The sequence below is a fragment of the Etheostoma cragini genome, chromosome 22, assembly GCF_013103735.1.
Source record: "Etheostoma cragini isolate CJK2018 chromosome 22, CSU_Ecrag_1.0, whole genome shotgun sequence".
Classification (NCBI taxonomy): domain Eukaryota; kingdom Metazoa; phylum Chordata; class Actinopteri; order Perciformes; family Percidae; genus Etheostoma; species Etheostoma cragini.
In genome coordinates this window covers 18,311,011-18,324,613 of record NC_048428.1, presented here as the reverse complement: position 1 = coordinate 18,324,613, position 13,603 = coordinate 18,311,011, and the positions used below count along the sequence as shown (strand labels likewise).

The 13,603-nt window shown below is 38.7% G+C and overlaps 1 protein-coding gene across 12 annotated transcripts in view; it reads left to right on the top strand.

Annotated features, from left to right (window-relative positions):
* myo3a (myosin IIIA) overlaps nt 1-13,603 on the top strand; it is a 58,239-nt gene that overhangs the window by 23,454 nt on the left and 21,182 nt on the right. For 6 of the 12 annotated variants that reach the window (XM_034861559.1, XM_034861561.1, XM_034861555.1 and 3 more), the window contains exons 8-20: nt 2,177-2,242; nt 2,384-2,539; nt 2,956-2,997; nt 4,284-4,386; nt 5,092-5,208; nt 5,588-5,692; nt 6,378-6,461; nt 6,955-7,157; nt 8,616-8,714; nt 8,833-8,947; nt 10,628-10,754; nt 11,196-11,406; nt 12,537-12,684. In XM_034861559.1, the coding sequence (XP_034717450.1) occupies nt 2,177-2,242; nt 2,384-2,539; nt 2,956-2,997; nt 4,284-4,386; nt 5,092-5,208; nt 5,588-5,692; nt 6,378-6,461; nt 6,955-7,157; nt 8,616-8,714; nt 8,833-8,947; nt 10,628-10,754; nt 11,196-11,406; nt 12,537-12,684 (1,576 nt within the window). The remainder of the gene's footprint in view (nt 1-2,176; nt 2,243-2,383; nt 2,540-2,955; nt 2,998-4,283; nt 4,387-5,091; nt 5,209-5,587; nt 5,693-6,377; nt 6,462-6,954; nt 7,158-8,615; nt 8,715-8,832; nt 8,948-10,627; nt 10,755-11,195; nt 11,407-12,536; nt 12,685-13,603) is intronic. The other 6 variants (XM_034861553.1, XM_034861562.1, XM_034861557.1 and 3 more) reach the window with 3 other exon arrangements.

The following is a 13,603-nucleotide window of genomic DNA, read 5'->3' as shown; positions in this document are numbered from 1 at the left end:
ACACACACACACACACACAGACAAACACACACACACACACACACACACACACACACACACACACACACGCACGCATGCACACATACACACACACACACATATCAGACAGCTCCTGTGACATATCCGTCCTGTGTGTTTGCTCTGGGGGTCGTGCTCCACAGGAGACATCACACAGCGTCTTCAGAATCTATGTGACTGCTGCAGCCAGAGCTTCAGGCTGTCTGTTCACACTCCTCACCTCCCTCCTCTCACTACTCTGAGTTAATTCATCAAGCAGTCTTGGGGAAAAAGCCACGCTAAGGGCATTGATTCAACCGCATCCTGTCTTTTGTAATTTAGGGTAGCTTTAACAGTATCGAAAACAATAGAAAACAAAAGATTGTCAAGGCCAACCCTCATATCAGTGTTTTTTCTACAATGCCTGAATACATTCCTTACCTCCTAGAGCTGATGTTTACAGTATAGTTTAATACTGTAAGTTTGACATAAGGCTAGACACAATACTACATAATACACTACAGTAAAACACAATCAAATGCTGTGTTCCTGCAACAAATTCTACCTTTCTGATGCTCGATACAGTAATGGTTTTAGTAACAGTAGTGGTTGGCACCAGTAGCAGGTAGCATTCATTTTTTAAATATCCACTGTATGTGGTCATTTGTGAACATATGATAAGTCTATGTATTTACAGTTCTATGTCTTAGAGCTGTAGGATACCGAGAATATTTACATTTATATATTTATATTTTGACCAAATACATCAATGTCAATACTACGGCAATATTGTAGGGTTGATTATTGGTGCTTTCACATAATATTTACACAATGAGATTTTTGATGAATAATCATCAAGAATGCCAACTAACAACTGAGGGGTTAAAGGCAAATAATAGAATAGCTAGAAGAGTCTGTTAAGTTCAGAAAATAACATCACTTACTTTCTGTAATGTAACCTTGAAAACCAGATAAAGAAAACTCTTGTGTCATATCACGTTACCACGATATCCAAAATGTAAGACGATATTTAGTCTATATATATTGATATAATAGCCAGCCCTATTATGTCTACATGTTTATTATTCAACAGACAGCCTATATATTCTTTTGGACATTGACCACGTTGGCCCAAACTTAATATAGAAATATATTGCTCCTGAAAACTAAACTGAATGCACCAGCACAAGTGGAACTCTGAGTTTGACTTTAAAGACATGCACGGAGTGGGATAACGGAGTATGTGCAGAGATCAAATCCCTGCTCAAATCCTCAGACTCTAGAGCAGTTATTCAGATATTCAAAGTGCTCTTCTTATCATAAACACGTGCAAAGATTTAGGCATTATCCTTAATTGAGTGCAAAAGAGAAGACTTGAATTTTCCCTACATCCTTTACAGGGTGAATTTCTTAAATGATGCGGTGGTTAAATACAAAGTTTACTTTTGCAAGAAGGGGTATAAACAGGTTACTAGGATAAAATCACATCCTCATATTTGTATCCAGGGAATTAAAAACTATAAATAGTTCTAATTAAAGCGTGACTCTTTTCCTTCATGAGAACCTGTTTGTCTTTGGGATAAGAAAAACACTTTAATAGTTGCAGAATTAACAGAACAGACTTCAAATAAAGGTCTCATGCATTTGCTGTCTATATTGGGTGTGTTGCGTTATAAACAGGAGATGCATGTCCCCTCATTAGACCAATTTATCACTGTCAGAGCCAACGTGAAAAAGGCCCAGTACATTAGCAGGCAGCATTGACTTCCTCACCACTTGCCAGGAACCCTCTTGTAAAAAGGTACTTACAGCAGAACGAGGAATTATAGCAAATTAGCTCAGTTGTTTGCAGACGGTGAGGCCTTGTTACACTTGACCCTGTAACGACGTGTGTCTGTTTGAATAAGATTTTTTTACAGGAGGAACCATAAAAGTTTTAAAGATCTGGTTATATATTTGACAGCCAGTGTTACTGACTACTGCTTTTATGTCATAAAATCAGCTATATCTTGCTTCATGCCACCGCAGAAATGCCTCTGGATGTCCTCGATGTTGAATAGTCAAGACTTCAGTGCACCGTTCCACTCTGTGCCTCGGCCCTTTGTTCTATGACCCGTCTGTGTAAATCCTATCTCATCTTATCTTTTTCATTTATCTTTCCAATTCTCTTCTTTAACAGAAATCCTCCACCTACTCTCCACCAGCCAGAGCTCTGGTCAGACGAATTTAATGACTTCATCTGCAAGTGAGTGTGGATGCCAGTGTGCTTGTTACGCCTCTGTGAATTATAAATATTTACACTGATGGTACATGACCAGGAACACTTTGAATATAAATCCAAGAAAAATATTGCACTCCTCCTACCTTTTCTTCTTCCTTCCCTCAGATGTCTGATTAAGGACTTTGAGCTGAGACCAAATGTGCTAGACCTGCTCCAGCATGTGTTCATCAAACAGATTGTTGACAGAGAGAAAATACTGCAGAAACAATTGATTGAACTCATTGATCTCAACCAACAAATCGGAGTTGTTGATAAAACAAGGTACTGTCGGAACAGTATTTGCATGTTTTCCCTTTCCAAATGTCACATTTCTACGTGTATCTGTTTTCAGAGTTACACTACTCATCCTCGTCTAGCAGTGTGAGCAGAATGCACACACACCATGAAGTGGTTGATTTAACTGTAAAACCCTAGAAAAACTTAAAAGTCTGCGAGCCTTCCTGTCAGTGGGTTTTATATGTTAGGCTGCAGTTTAGCTTTTGCAGACGGTATAATCCAAATTACCCTTCTTGATGGATGTTTAACAAGCCCCGTCACTCTCACATAAACAACAGCTCACTCCTGCTCCAGCTTCACTTGAGGTGCAGGCTGCACAGTGTGTAAGTCGAAATGTTGGCCCAGAAAGTGTGTATTACCCATACAGTCGTGAAATGTTAATCCTTTTTTTGTGGTTTAAGCCATCAAGGAAAGACAGACAGGAGCACAGACAGTAATGACAGGTAACAAATACCTAAATGACCTTAATACCGCAGTAGAAATAGATGATAATTGGCTTTTTCTTGTGTCCAGTCAGAGCTTGTTGTAGTTGTAAACAGACATGTATTTGCAGTCAACTACATGGGTTGATTTTAGATTGGTTATGTGCTGCCACCCTGCCATTGTAAACATTTTTGTCTGTTGTCTTTTTTAGTTTTAAACTGTCTTTTCATTTGCTACAACAGTTCATGAACCCCAGACCTTCACTTTTATTTTTAAAGGGCAAGTCATAAAGAACATGTTCTTATTTACAATGGCGGCCTGACAAGTGGCAAAGCCACTCAGGGAAAAAAGGAAGGATTTAGAAAAATAAAAAATATTAGAAATACACATAGTTTAAATAACATAAAATATAATGGAAAATGACCACCATTATCAACTAAACGATAACTTGTATAAATAATGACCGGTAATCAGACATAGTCCAACTTATTGTGACAACATATTAAATGAGGAAACAGTGAACTTTAATGAGGTATTCCAAAAATTGTATAAGATGTGCTGCTTAGCCTTAAAGCTAGTGCCATCATCTTAAATGCAGCACGGAATTTGTTGGCATTTAGATAATTCCAGTTTTCTTTTAGCTAATATTTAAAATTATTTGTCAAAGTAAACAGAGCAGACACTAGTCATCAAGTTCAAAAGATATGTCATTTGGAGAAAATACGTTAAATGAATGAGGCCTCCTGGTACAACTGGTACAATGTCCCTACTATGTAGAGTTTGTAAAAGGGTAAATACATCTATGAATGAACTGGTCTGCTGGTTTATTGCCGAGCAGAAAAGAAAGATACTTGAAAGGTGTGAGGTAGCCAGTAAAATGGGGTCTGAACATGCAGATTTGACATTCACCAGGATCAAGATGTGGTTTAAGTGTATTTCATTTAGCTTTTGGCGACCTATACCTAGTATGAAAACCATCATTTAGTCTCAGGAGTCCAGGAGGAGAAAAGGAAAATGTATAGTGATGGGTGCAATAGTTCAGCATCAATGCTTTGGAGTATAACATTTATTCATTGTATTTATATTTACATCGTTATCAAGCCAAAGCTTTGATTATATTTACTTTGTTTAGGGTTTGTTTTAAGTGACGAGACGTACCACTTTTTTCTGAGCAAATACCATTGGCGGCACAATGCACTGCTACAGAATGTGCTCATAATGCATTGAATTGTAAGGTAGATCAGCTACATTGTCATGGTTATATTACGTACATTGCTCAGTAAAAGTTGGTTGTGGGTTTTGTGAGTTCTAGGCATGAACGCATCCACACTAAAAGAGGAGGCCACATGAAGACACAGACTGACCCCGATGAGGTGGAGGACCTGGCCACCCTAGAAGTTCTGGATGAGGTGAGAAAGTTAGAATTCCTCATTTGGGCAGCAGAAACCACACACCATAGCTTTAAATCTCATTGTTAAAATAGACATTTCATTTTTTTTGTAATTGGCGTCATAGATTCCACTTAAAAATGTATGGTTTTCTTTCAAAACTAGTATTTGGATTTGCTAAAACATATTTTGTGATTTAAAGTAGTGATGATTGTCTCTGAGGTTTGCTAATGGTACTATGAAATATTTACACAGACACAATCTAAGGCCATTTTTTTTCCCCCTCCACTGTTAACTTGAACATTCAGCAACATTTCCTGATTACGTATGCTGTGAGTGAGAAGTTCACTGCAGCATCTTTTACACAAATAAAATTTAGAGCAATTTATCATATCTGAGCGCTGCATTGACGTGTTGAATGATACAATCTGTTCTCAGTTGCCAGTGGATATTTCCACCAATCCCTCAAGTTGAGGTGCTCTGCTTGTATGAGGGAGGTAGTGCTTCCCTGCTGTTGTTGATATACCGGTCGTTGCTGTGTGAAGAAGACAGGAGAATGAATCACCTTATGACATGGAGATAATACATTGACGTAGCAGGCGTAACAGGCCTTGACTTGTTAGGACATAAGCTAATAAACTGCTTGTTATCTCTCATAATATGGTTCTGACAATATTAATTTGTGTAGGAAACTTTTTTTACCTGTTTTTCCTGAATCTTTTTCAGAACACGGTCACAGAGCAGCTCCAGACTCGCTATGGACAAGATCAAATCTACACGTATGTTGGAGACATCCTCATTGCAGTCAATCCTTTCCATAAGATGGAGATTTACACACCCCAGGTCGGTGCACATAGGCCTTTTGTGTGTTTCTTTAGCTTACCTGTGCTCATACATTTGGTCAATAATGCACTGAATGTAGCATATCTCATTAGCGCCCCTGCCTCCAGTTTAGTTATCTGCATCCCATTAAGCTGTGTGTGTTTCTCTACCTCTACCACACCTCACTGACTGTGTTATGCTTTTCATCATGTTTTTTATTTGCCTCCAGTTTGTAGCTATTTTTCATTCCTCTCCTCCAAGAACAAAAGTAGAATGTGTTGAATGGGATATAGGAAGTTTATTTTCTTCCACATAAATCTATATTATGGTATCCATTACATTTATATTCATGTTTTAAATTCTCTTTTTCTTTTCAATGTCAACCCTCTTCTCGTCATAGTACTCCAAGATGTACATAGGGGCTAAGCGTACAGTTAACCCACCACACATCTTTGCTGTGGCCGATATCGCCTACCAGTCCATGGTGTCGTACAATGCAGACCAGGTAATGAAGAAGTACTCAGTTATTATTTTATAACATCCTGAGTGCTAAAAGTAGCTTTGATCCCAACTTGTTTAGATGAATCCAGTGTGGTCTCTGACTTTTAGCATTTAGTTTGCATACAAAAAGAAAATCTAGCTTGATTTAGGGCGGCAACTATTTTCATAGACGAGTAATGTGTTGATTATTTTCTCAATTAATCAATTAGTTGTTTGGTCCAGGAAATGTCAGAAAGTTATCCAAAAAATGTTGATCAGTGTTTCCCAAAGCCCAAGATGCCGTACTCAAATGTCATGTGTTGTCCACAACTCAAACACATAAATATGTCATAGAGGAGAAAAGAACGTGACATTGAAGAAGCTGGAATCAGAGAATGTTTCCTGTTTTTCATTAAAAAAAGTACAAAAAAACAGATAATCAATCATCAAAATAGTTGGCCGTTAATGTCTTAGTAATCGGTTAATCGATTGAATTGATTGATTGAATAAATCCATGGATCTGTGCCACTCTAGTTTAGTTGTTAATAGTGATAAAGTAGTTCTGGTAATATTTGTATGAGGAGGTGTAGGTTTATCAATATGAGTAGAATCCTTAGGGTTATTTATTATTACATTTTTTATTATTTTATTTTGAATGTCAGTGAGGGGTTGTTAATATTTAGACAACCTTTGTGTCTTCCTGTGTGCAGTGTGTTGTGATCAGTGGGGAAAGTGGAGCTGGGAAAACAGAGAGTGCTCATCTGTTAGTACAGCAGCTGACAGTGCTTGGCAAGGTAAATCATACAGTAATTATTTACATTCATTACTGTATTCATACATTAGTTTCCATCCCATTTGATATCTAAAAAGGAATAATTATGACTGAAGAAAAATTGCAAACCATTTAAAAGGATAAATAATTTGTATGATGAGTTGTTGGACAGTTTTGATCTGTGCAACAACTGTGTGTCCTGAAGTGAACCACACATACATCTGCAACCCACTGTGAATATGAGTGTGAGCTAGATAAAAAGAACTTTTCACATCCTATCATTAGCTGATTTGAGGTTCCAGCTGATGCAAGTCAGGATTTGCAACCACATTGAAAAGAAAGATCCATTCCAATTCACTCTTTATTCATAGTGGGGGAATGAAATAAGCAGTGGCAGTGACAATTTTGATGGAAATAACATGAACAGAAATGTATGCACCTTTTCTTGGCAATAGTATTATTACTTTCACTAAATTCATTTCCCAGTTACTTATCCAGAATAATGTTTTATTCAGGCCAATAATCAGTCTCTCCAGGAGAAGATCCTTCTTGTTAACAGCCTGGTGGAAGCATTTGGAAACGCCTGCACCGTCATCAATGACAACTCCAGCCGCTTTGGAAAGTACCTGGAGATGAAGTTCACCTGCGGCGGAACAGTGGTCGGAGCGCAGATATCCGAGTACCTGCTGGAAAAATCCAGGGTCATCCACCAGGCAGTGTAAATATCCATTTCTTCATTCTTTGTAATTATTGTACAATGTATGTCACTTACTGTTATAACCTTCATTTGACAATGACATTCATAGAAATTGAAATTATGTCTCTGTACCTTTTCTGAAGGAACATTTCCAGGAAGGCAGATTTCCATTTTTTCCCTACTTGCTGGTCAGGGATCAGTGCGTAATAGACTCCGTCTCTCTTCCTTTTCATCTCTATTCCTCCATCTGAAAGTAGTGGCATTTGCCTTCAACCTGCACTTTAATCAATCTTTCTTTCCTTCTTATCATGTGTCTGGGCAGTGGACCAGGTCAAGTGGAGGGGCTACCTTATTTCCTGTTTGATCAAAGATTCTGGTCTTGCAGTTGTCCTTTGTGGAGCTTCAAAGGCAGACTTGAGTATTTCATTAGAAAGAAGACTTTGCAAGCATTTTGTTTAGCTATACTTTTCTGTAGCCTGTAAATGGATACTTATTTAGGGGGAAAAAGCAAACAAGGTGAATTGAAGTTGGCGGACAAAGCAGAGCTACAGGAGACATCGAACAACTGTATTCCCTGGCGTTGTACTGTGGAGCCCTTAAACTGACAAAATGTATTCAGATGTTTGTAAGACAAGTAAAACATACAAATATACCCATAAATAATATTGTTAGTTAAACAAATGAAGTGTAAAAATAATTGTTGTTTTTTTCTCCTTTTTCCAACAATTGGTTGATAATAGAAATAAAAACTTAATTTATCTTCTTAGCTTAAACTAAATTTTGTCATACACCAGCAAGTGCACTTAATCCTCCATATACAGTACTGCATGCATACTAATAGTATCACTGTATAAACTCATTGAAAGAATTTTAGCCGACAAGCTAGCTAATTTATGTATTTAATTATATTTCTGACATGCCTGATAACCTTAACTACATTTACTCAGTTTTTGAGTACTTGCACTAAACAAGTGAACTGATGTTTGTGGGTAAAATCAGTGGACAACCTCCTTTTAAAAACAAATTAGCCTTGTCAGAGGCTTGTCTGTGCTTTTTAGCTATATCCATGCTTTGTTTCTCCCTTATTTATTTGGTTACCATACTCCCATTCTATTTAGGAAGCCAGAAAAATATTAGGTATGTCCCAGTACATGGTATGTTAAATGTATGCCAAATAACCAGGATGTCATAAAACATCTGGTTGCATTTTGCAGTATACAAGCCAGCATGCTCTTCTGGTTAAACATCACATCCACTGACCTGCGGGGCACATTGAGAAATTAGCCCAGAAAGAGTCTATTTTAACCCAAACCATAATCTTTTCAAGAACTTAACCAAGAAGTTGTGTAGCCTAAACCTAAGAAGAGATCTGGCAGAAAAGGCTAACTTCTCCCATGTGCAGTTGTCAAGAGAGTGCAGCTGACTGACTGGGATTACATGCTTTGAGGACCTTTTCTGAGTGTTTGTCTGTTTCTACAGAGGGGAGAGGAACTTCCACATCTTTTACTACATTTATGCTGGCCTGGCTGACAGGAAGAAACTAGCCCACTACAAGCTCTCTGACAGCAAAACACCTAAGTAGGTTTGACATGCCTTAGCTTTTTCCTTAACACTGTTATTACCTTCTAACACACTGCTAACTTCCTACTTCCCGAAACCCCAATCCTGATCTCTGCGTTTCCTTTTTGATCTGCAGGTATCTTTGTAATGAGCACATTAAATTAGGGCCTGACATAGTGAGCAACACCTTCTACAAGGAGCAGTTTGATGCAATTGAGCAGTGTTTCAAAGTCATTGGATTCACCCTCGAGGTAAAAACTACTGCATTAATTATTAGCCAAAAGATGATGTGGCCTCCCGACAAGGTTTCACAGCACAACTTCTTCTTTCCTAACATTCATATAGAATGTTTGGAAAGAATATTTAACATTCATTAGTTCCCACACTCCTGTATTATATATGTAACGTATAAAAGTCAGTGTGTAACTAAAATAAGCTCAAAAACATAAATGCAAAAAATTTAAAACTAGTGTGTTAGTATTCCCTAAGGTTCACTATATGGTTGATGGAGCATGAAGCTGCAAGCACATGTAGACAGTCAGTTGTTGGCATTGTGAAGGCTAATGAGGCCAAAAGAACTGATTGCCTCTGGGATCTGCACGTCAATAGTACTTATCCTTTAATCACTTGGCAGTACTGGAGGAACAACCTTCTCTCCTACACTACGTCTTGTCTTGCATGAAATCACAGATTGTATGAAGAAGATCTTTGAGTCAAGGTTATCTTTTTTAAGATGTTGGCATAGTAGTAGTAGTATCTCGCCATTAGAAGAGTTCTACCTGCATGTTTCAGGACACTTAGATTAATAGAGTAGTTGACGCATTTACAAATTACAATTGTACTTGTATTTTATTCTTTTAAATCTTACTTTTGTTGACGTTTTGGTGCCCAACAATCACATTTATCCTCTCAAAACTATTCTTTTCTCAATAAATATATGAACATGTAAGGTTTGTTAAATTACACTATGTCTATTTAGCCTATAGAGGCTAACACAGCTAATGCTAGCTAACCAGCTTGTCTATTTATTCCAGACAAACCCCTGGCATTGTGGCTGGAAACCAAATAAATCATATCCTAAAAGGACATTTGATCGGCCATTTTAATATAATGAACAACTATGCTTCAATTGAAATAAGCCATTAGCATTTACAGCACCCAGTTACAACAATTTGGAGCAAACATTGTGTGCAAACAATAACAATTTGAATTTACAAATTACTAATTTGAGAAACTAAGGATTAATGCGCAGGAGTTATTACAACAGGCAGGTATCTTTGATACAGATGAATTTGAAAGTGATAGCAAAAAGTTTAAGAATCTGGCCTTACTTGATATATACAATAACTGTCTGAATTTTTTGGGAAAGTGCCAGAACGGAATCAAAATAATCACTGCACTTTAATTCAATTCAATTCAATTCAATTCAATCTTATTTATAGTATCAATTCATAACAAGAGTTATCTCAAGACACTATACAGATAGACCACACTCCAGAGTTTACAAGGACCCAACAGTTCTAGTAGTCTCTTCCAGAGCAAGCAACAGTGCGACAGTGGCGAGGAAAAACTTCCTTTTAGGCAGAAACCTCGGTCAGACCCAGGCTCTTGGTAGGTGGTGTCTGACGACCGGTTGGGGTTAGAATGAAGAGTGGCAATAACAAAAATAGACAAAATTAGTAGTCTGTAGCAGTTCTTTGTAGTAGTTCATGGCATAGCAGGACGCTGTTAACTTGCTGATACCTTGTGATTCAAGTACTACTGTGTTATTTAAGATAATAGAGTAAAGTAGAAAAGCAGATATTACAGTCTCTTTTTAATTTCCAATCGAGATATGCCCATGCATGAGGTTATACAATGTGCCTAATGTTAGGTAGCGTACAGTATCCCAACCCTTTTCTACAGTAAATCACTGTCCATCCCTTCTGCAGGAGTTGGGCAGTGTTTACAGCACTCTGGCTGCCATCCTCAACTCCGGGGATATCGAGTTTTCTCCGGTTGCCTCTGAGCACCAAACAGACAAGAGTGACATCTCCAACATTTCTGTCCTGGAGAACGGTGAGGGCAGGGGGCATGGTGTAGGATGATATAAAACTAAACTTAAGTCTGAATTTATTCTGCTACACTCCTCATCCTCCCTCTTTGGCTTCTTTTTTCCATTAAACTATTATGACATAAATCATCCATCAACGATGACAGGCTATTGCTGCATTACAGAAGCAGCATTACCAAACATACATCTCCAATGGTTGGATTTTACTCAACATTGTTTCCCTTTGGTAATATATTTTTAAATGTAGACATCTGTGCTGACTGGTAATTTACTAAGCTGTCTAGATGAGGTTCATTAATTTGATCTGATCGATGAGCATGAGAACATGAGTATTCTTCAACACTTATACAAGGTTGGGCATTTGCACACCCGGCATGTTTTGCTTGCACTCATTCTACTTCAGAAATGTTAACTTTCCTCCCATTCCTTATCTAATGTTCCCTTAGTGGCATCACTGCTGTGTATCCGCTCAGACGAGCTCCAGGAAGCCCTGACCTCCCACTGTGTTGTGGCCCGGGGAGAGACCATCGTCAGGCCAAACACGGTGGAGAAGGCGGCGGAGGTGAGAGACGCCATGGGCAAGGCCCTCTACGGCCGCCTCTTCAGCTGGATTGTCAACAGAATCAACGCGCTCCTGCGGCCCGACAGCCACCTGGGGTGAGATCAGGAGCAGAAAGTGGGATGTGGTGTGTTTGGCTGTCATGAATGCAGAATGAGGTCATCTCAGGCAGTTTTTATGGATGTAAAAGTAAATCTCTACCCCTTTTTTTCACTGATAATATTTACCTATATATTCTTTTGGATGCTGTCAAACTTAAGTGGACATTCGCCCCAAATGGCAAAACCAGTAAACAGACTTTTAAAATGAGTAGGGATGCACCAAATCCAGATTTTTGTGGTTTGGTCAAATACCAAATCCACTGGTTAAGATTCAGCTGAATCCAAAACCTAATACCGAATCCTACTGCCATCCTCAGTCCATTAACACAGTAAACATATTAATGAAGTAAACGACGTCCACAGCCTCTAAAATAGTTAAAAGTAACAACTTAATGTTAAATTCACACGCTCTTTTTACATTGTAGGAAAGCACATCGCAATTGGAAGATGAGTGACAATTTTGTTTGGCAAATTTTTGCTAACCAGTGTATGATGAAGGCATGTTGGGTGTATGAAATTAGAAAGCTAACGCTAGCTAACGAGCAGCAGCCAGCCATTTGGTTGCTCTGCTCCAATTGTAGGAAGACTCCTTCACCAAGAGAGCAGCTGACAGCCTGGGAGAGTCACTCTGTGGTTAACACACGTTTTTAGCTGTTACTGTCCTTCCTTTGCCGTACCTGAAGTTGCTACATATTGGCTGTTCTCTGTGCATTCCTTTTATGCACAACTTGTATTCTTTTGGATGTTTCTTACTCAAATGTTTTAACAGCGGCGATGTTGTGTATTGTTTAGTGTCCTTGCCATCACGAGACAAATCTGCAGTGTAAATTGATCATAGCTCTACTTCAATCGCCTTCTTTTGACTGAAAGTACAGCCGAACAAGACTTTTCTGCTCACAAGTTCCATTTTAAGGTAAACACCTTCCCGTTATCAACGTTGGTGTCATTACGTTGACCAGCATTGCAAGCATAGGGTTCGGTTTGGTGGAAAAAAATTCTAAGGTTTGGCAGAAAACAAACACGTCAAAAAGCCCAATATTCTGCTAAATCCAAACCCGAATCCTGGATTTGGTGCATCCAAAAAAAAACTAGAAAAGTATTTAAATCAAGTGAATTTTCATCAACAGAGAGGACAACAAGGGCTTTAACATTGGCATCCTGGACATCTTTGGTTTTGAGAACTTCAAGAAGAACTCTTTTGAGCAGCTCTGCATCAACATCGCCAACGAGCAGATCCAGTTTTACTTCAACCAGCACATATTTGCTTGGGAACAGGTAAAGGCTTCGACCAGCATCCGCCCTAAACTATCACTGAAATCAAAGAACACTTTTTGAGTGCTTGAGACACCCGGATGAGCACTTTGCATGCATTTGTCTCTTCGGTACTACCATCATTTGTCACTCTGGGCTTTAACAGAGATGGCAAGGGTAAAATATGCTGCTGTCTTTATTTACGGGAGAATGAGGTTTGCTCTTCTCCCTTCTATGCAGTCTTGTTAGTGTGTTTTGCCTTGAGGGCAGGGGGGAGGGGGGTGTGGTGGGGGCAGAGAATGGTTTGCTAATGTTAAATGATTTGGTCTCACCCATGGAGATGGGCTATAAATCATCCACAACGAGGGTCAATTAGGAGTTCAAGACAGTTAGTGTTTGACTTAATCTCACTCCTGGGTATTGCTGGCACCAGGCCCAGAAATACATTTGTCCTATACTGCCACCATATATACTGAGCATAGAGGAAATGTAGTTGGCGATGACATTAATAAGCATCCCCTAACATCTACAGTAAAATAAAGCAGATTTTAGGTTTCCATGTATGTTGACGTATGGTCACATTTTGTCCTAATCCATCTGCAGATTTCTTGATGTGGTTGGTTATACTTCCCAGGTTGAACATCATGCTTAAATAAGCATGCTGATTTAATGTTGTTTGTTTTCATTTTGTCAGTTTTTTCTTCAAATAGAAGTTTCCAGTAATGTAGCTGAGTCATACTAGTAGCTCTTAGAGTCAGTCACCGGGTGTGATCAGATTAGCCAAATATAAAATGGAGACCTTTGCTCAGTTTGCCTTCCAGACTGGATTTATCGGAAGTGGGAGAGGTTAGTGTGTCACCGAGTACAATACAACACAAGGCATCACATCTTGGCATTCATTTTGGCTTGTTATTGTTTTGTTGATAGCCAGTTTATGATGCCA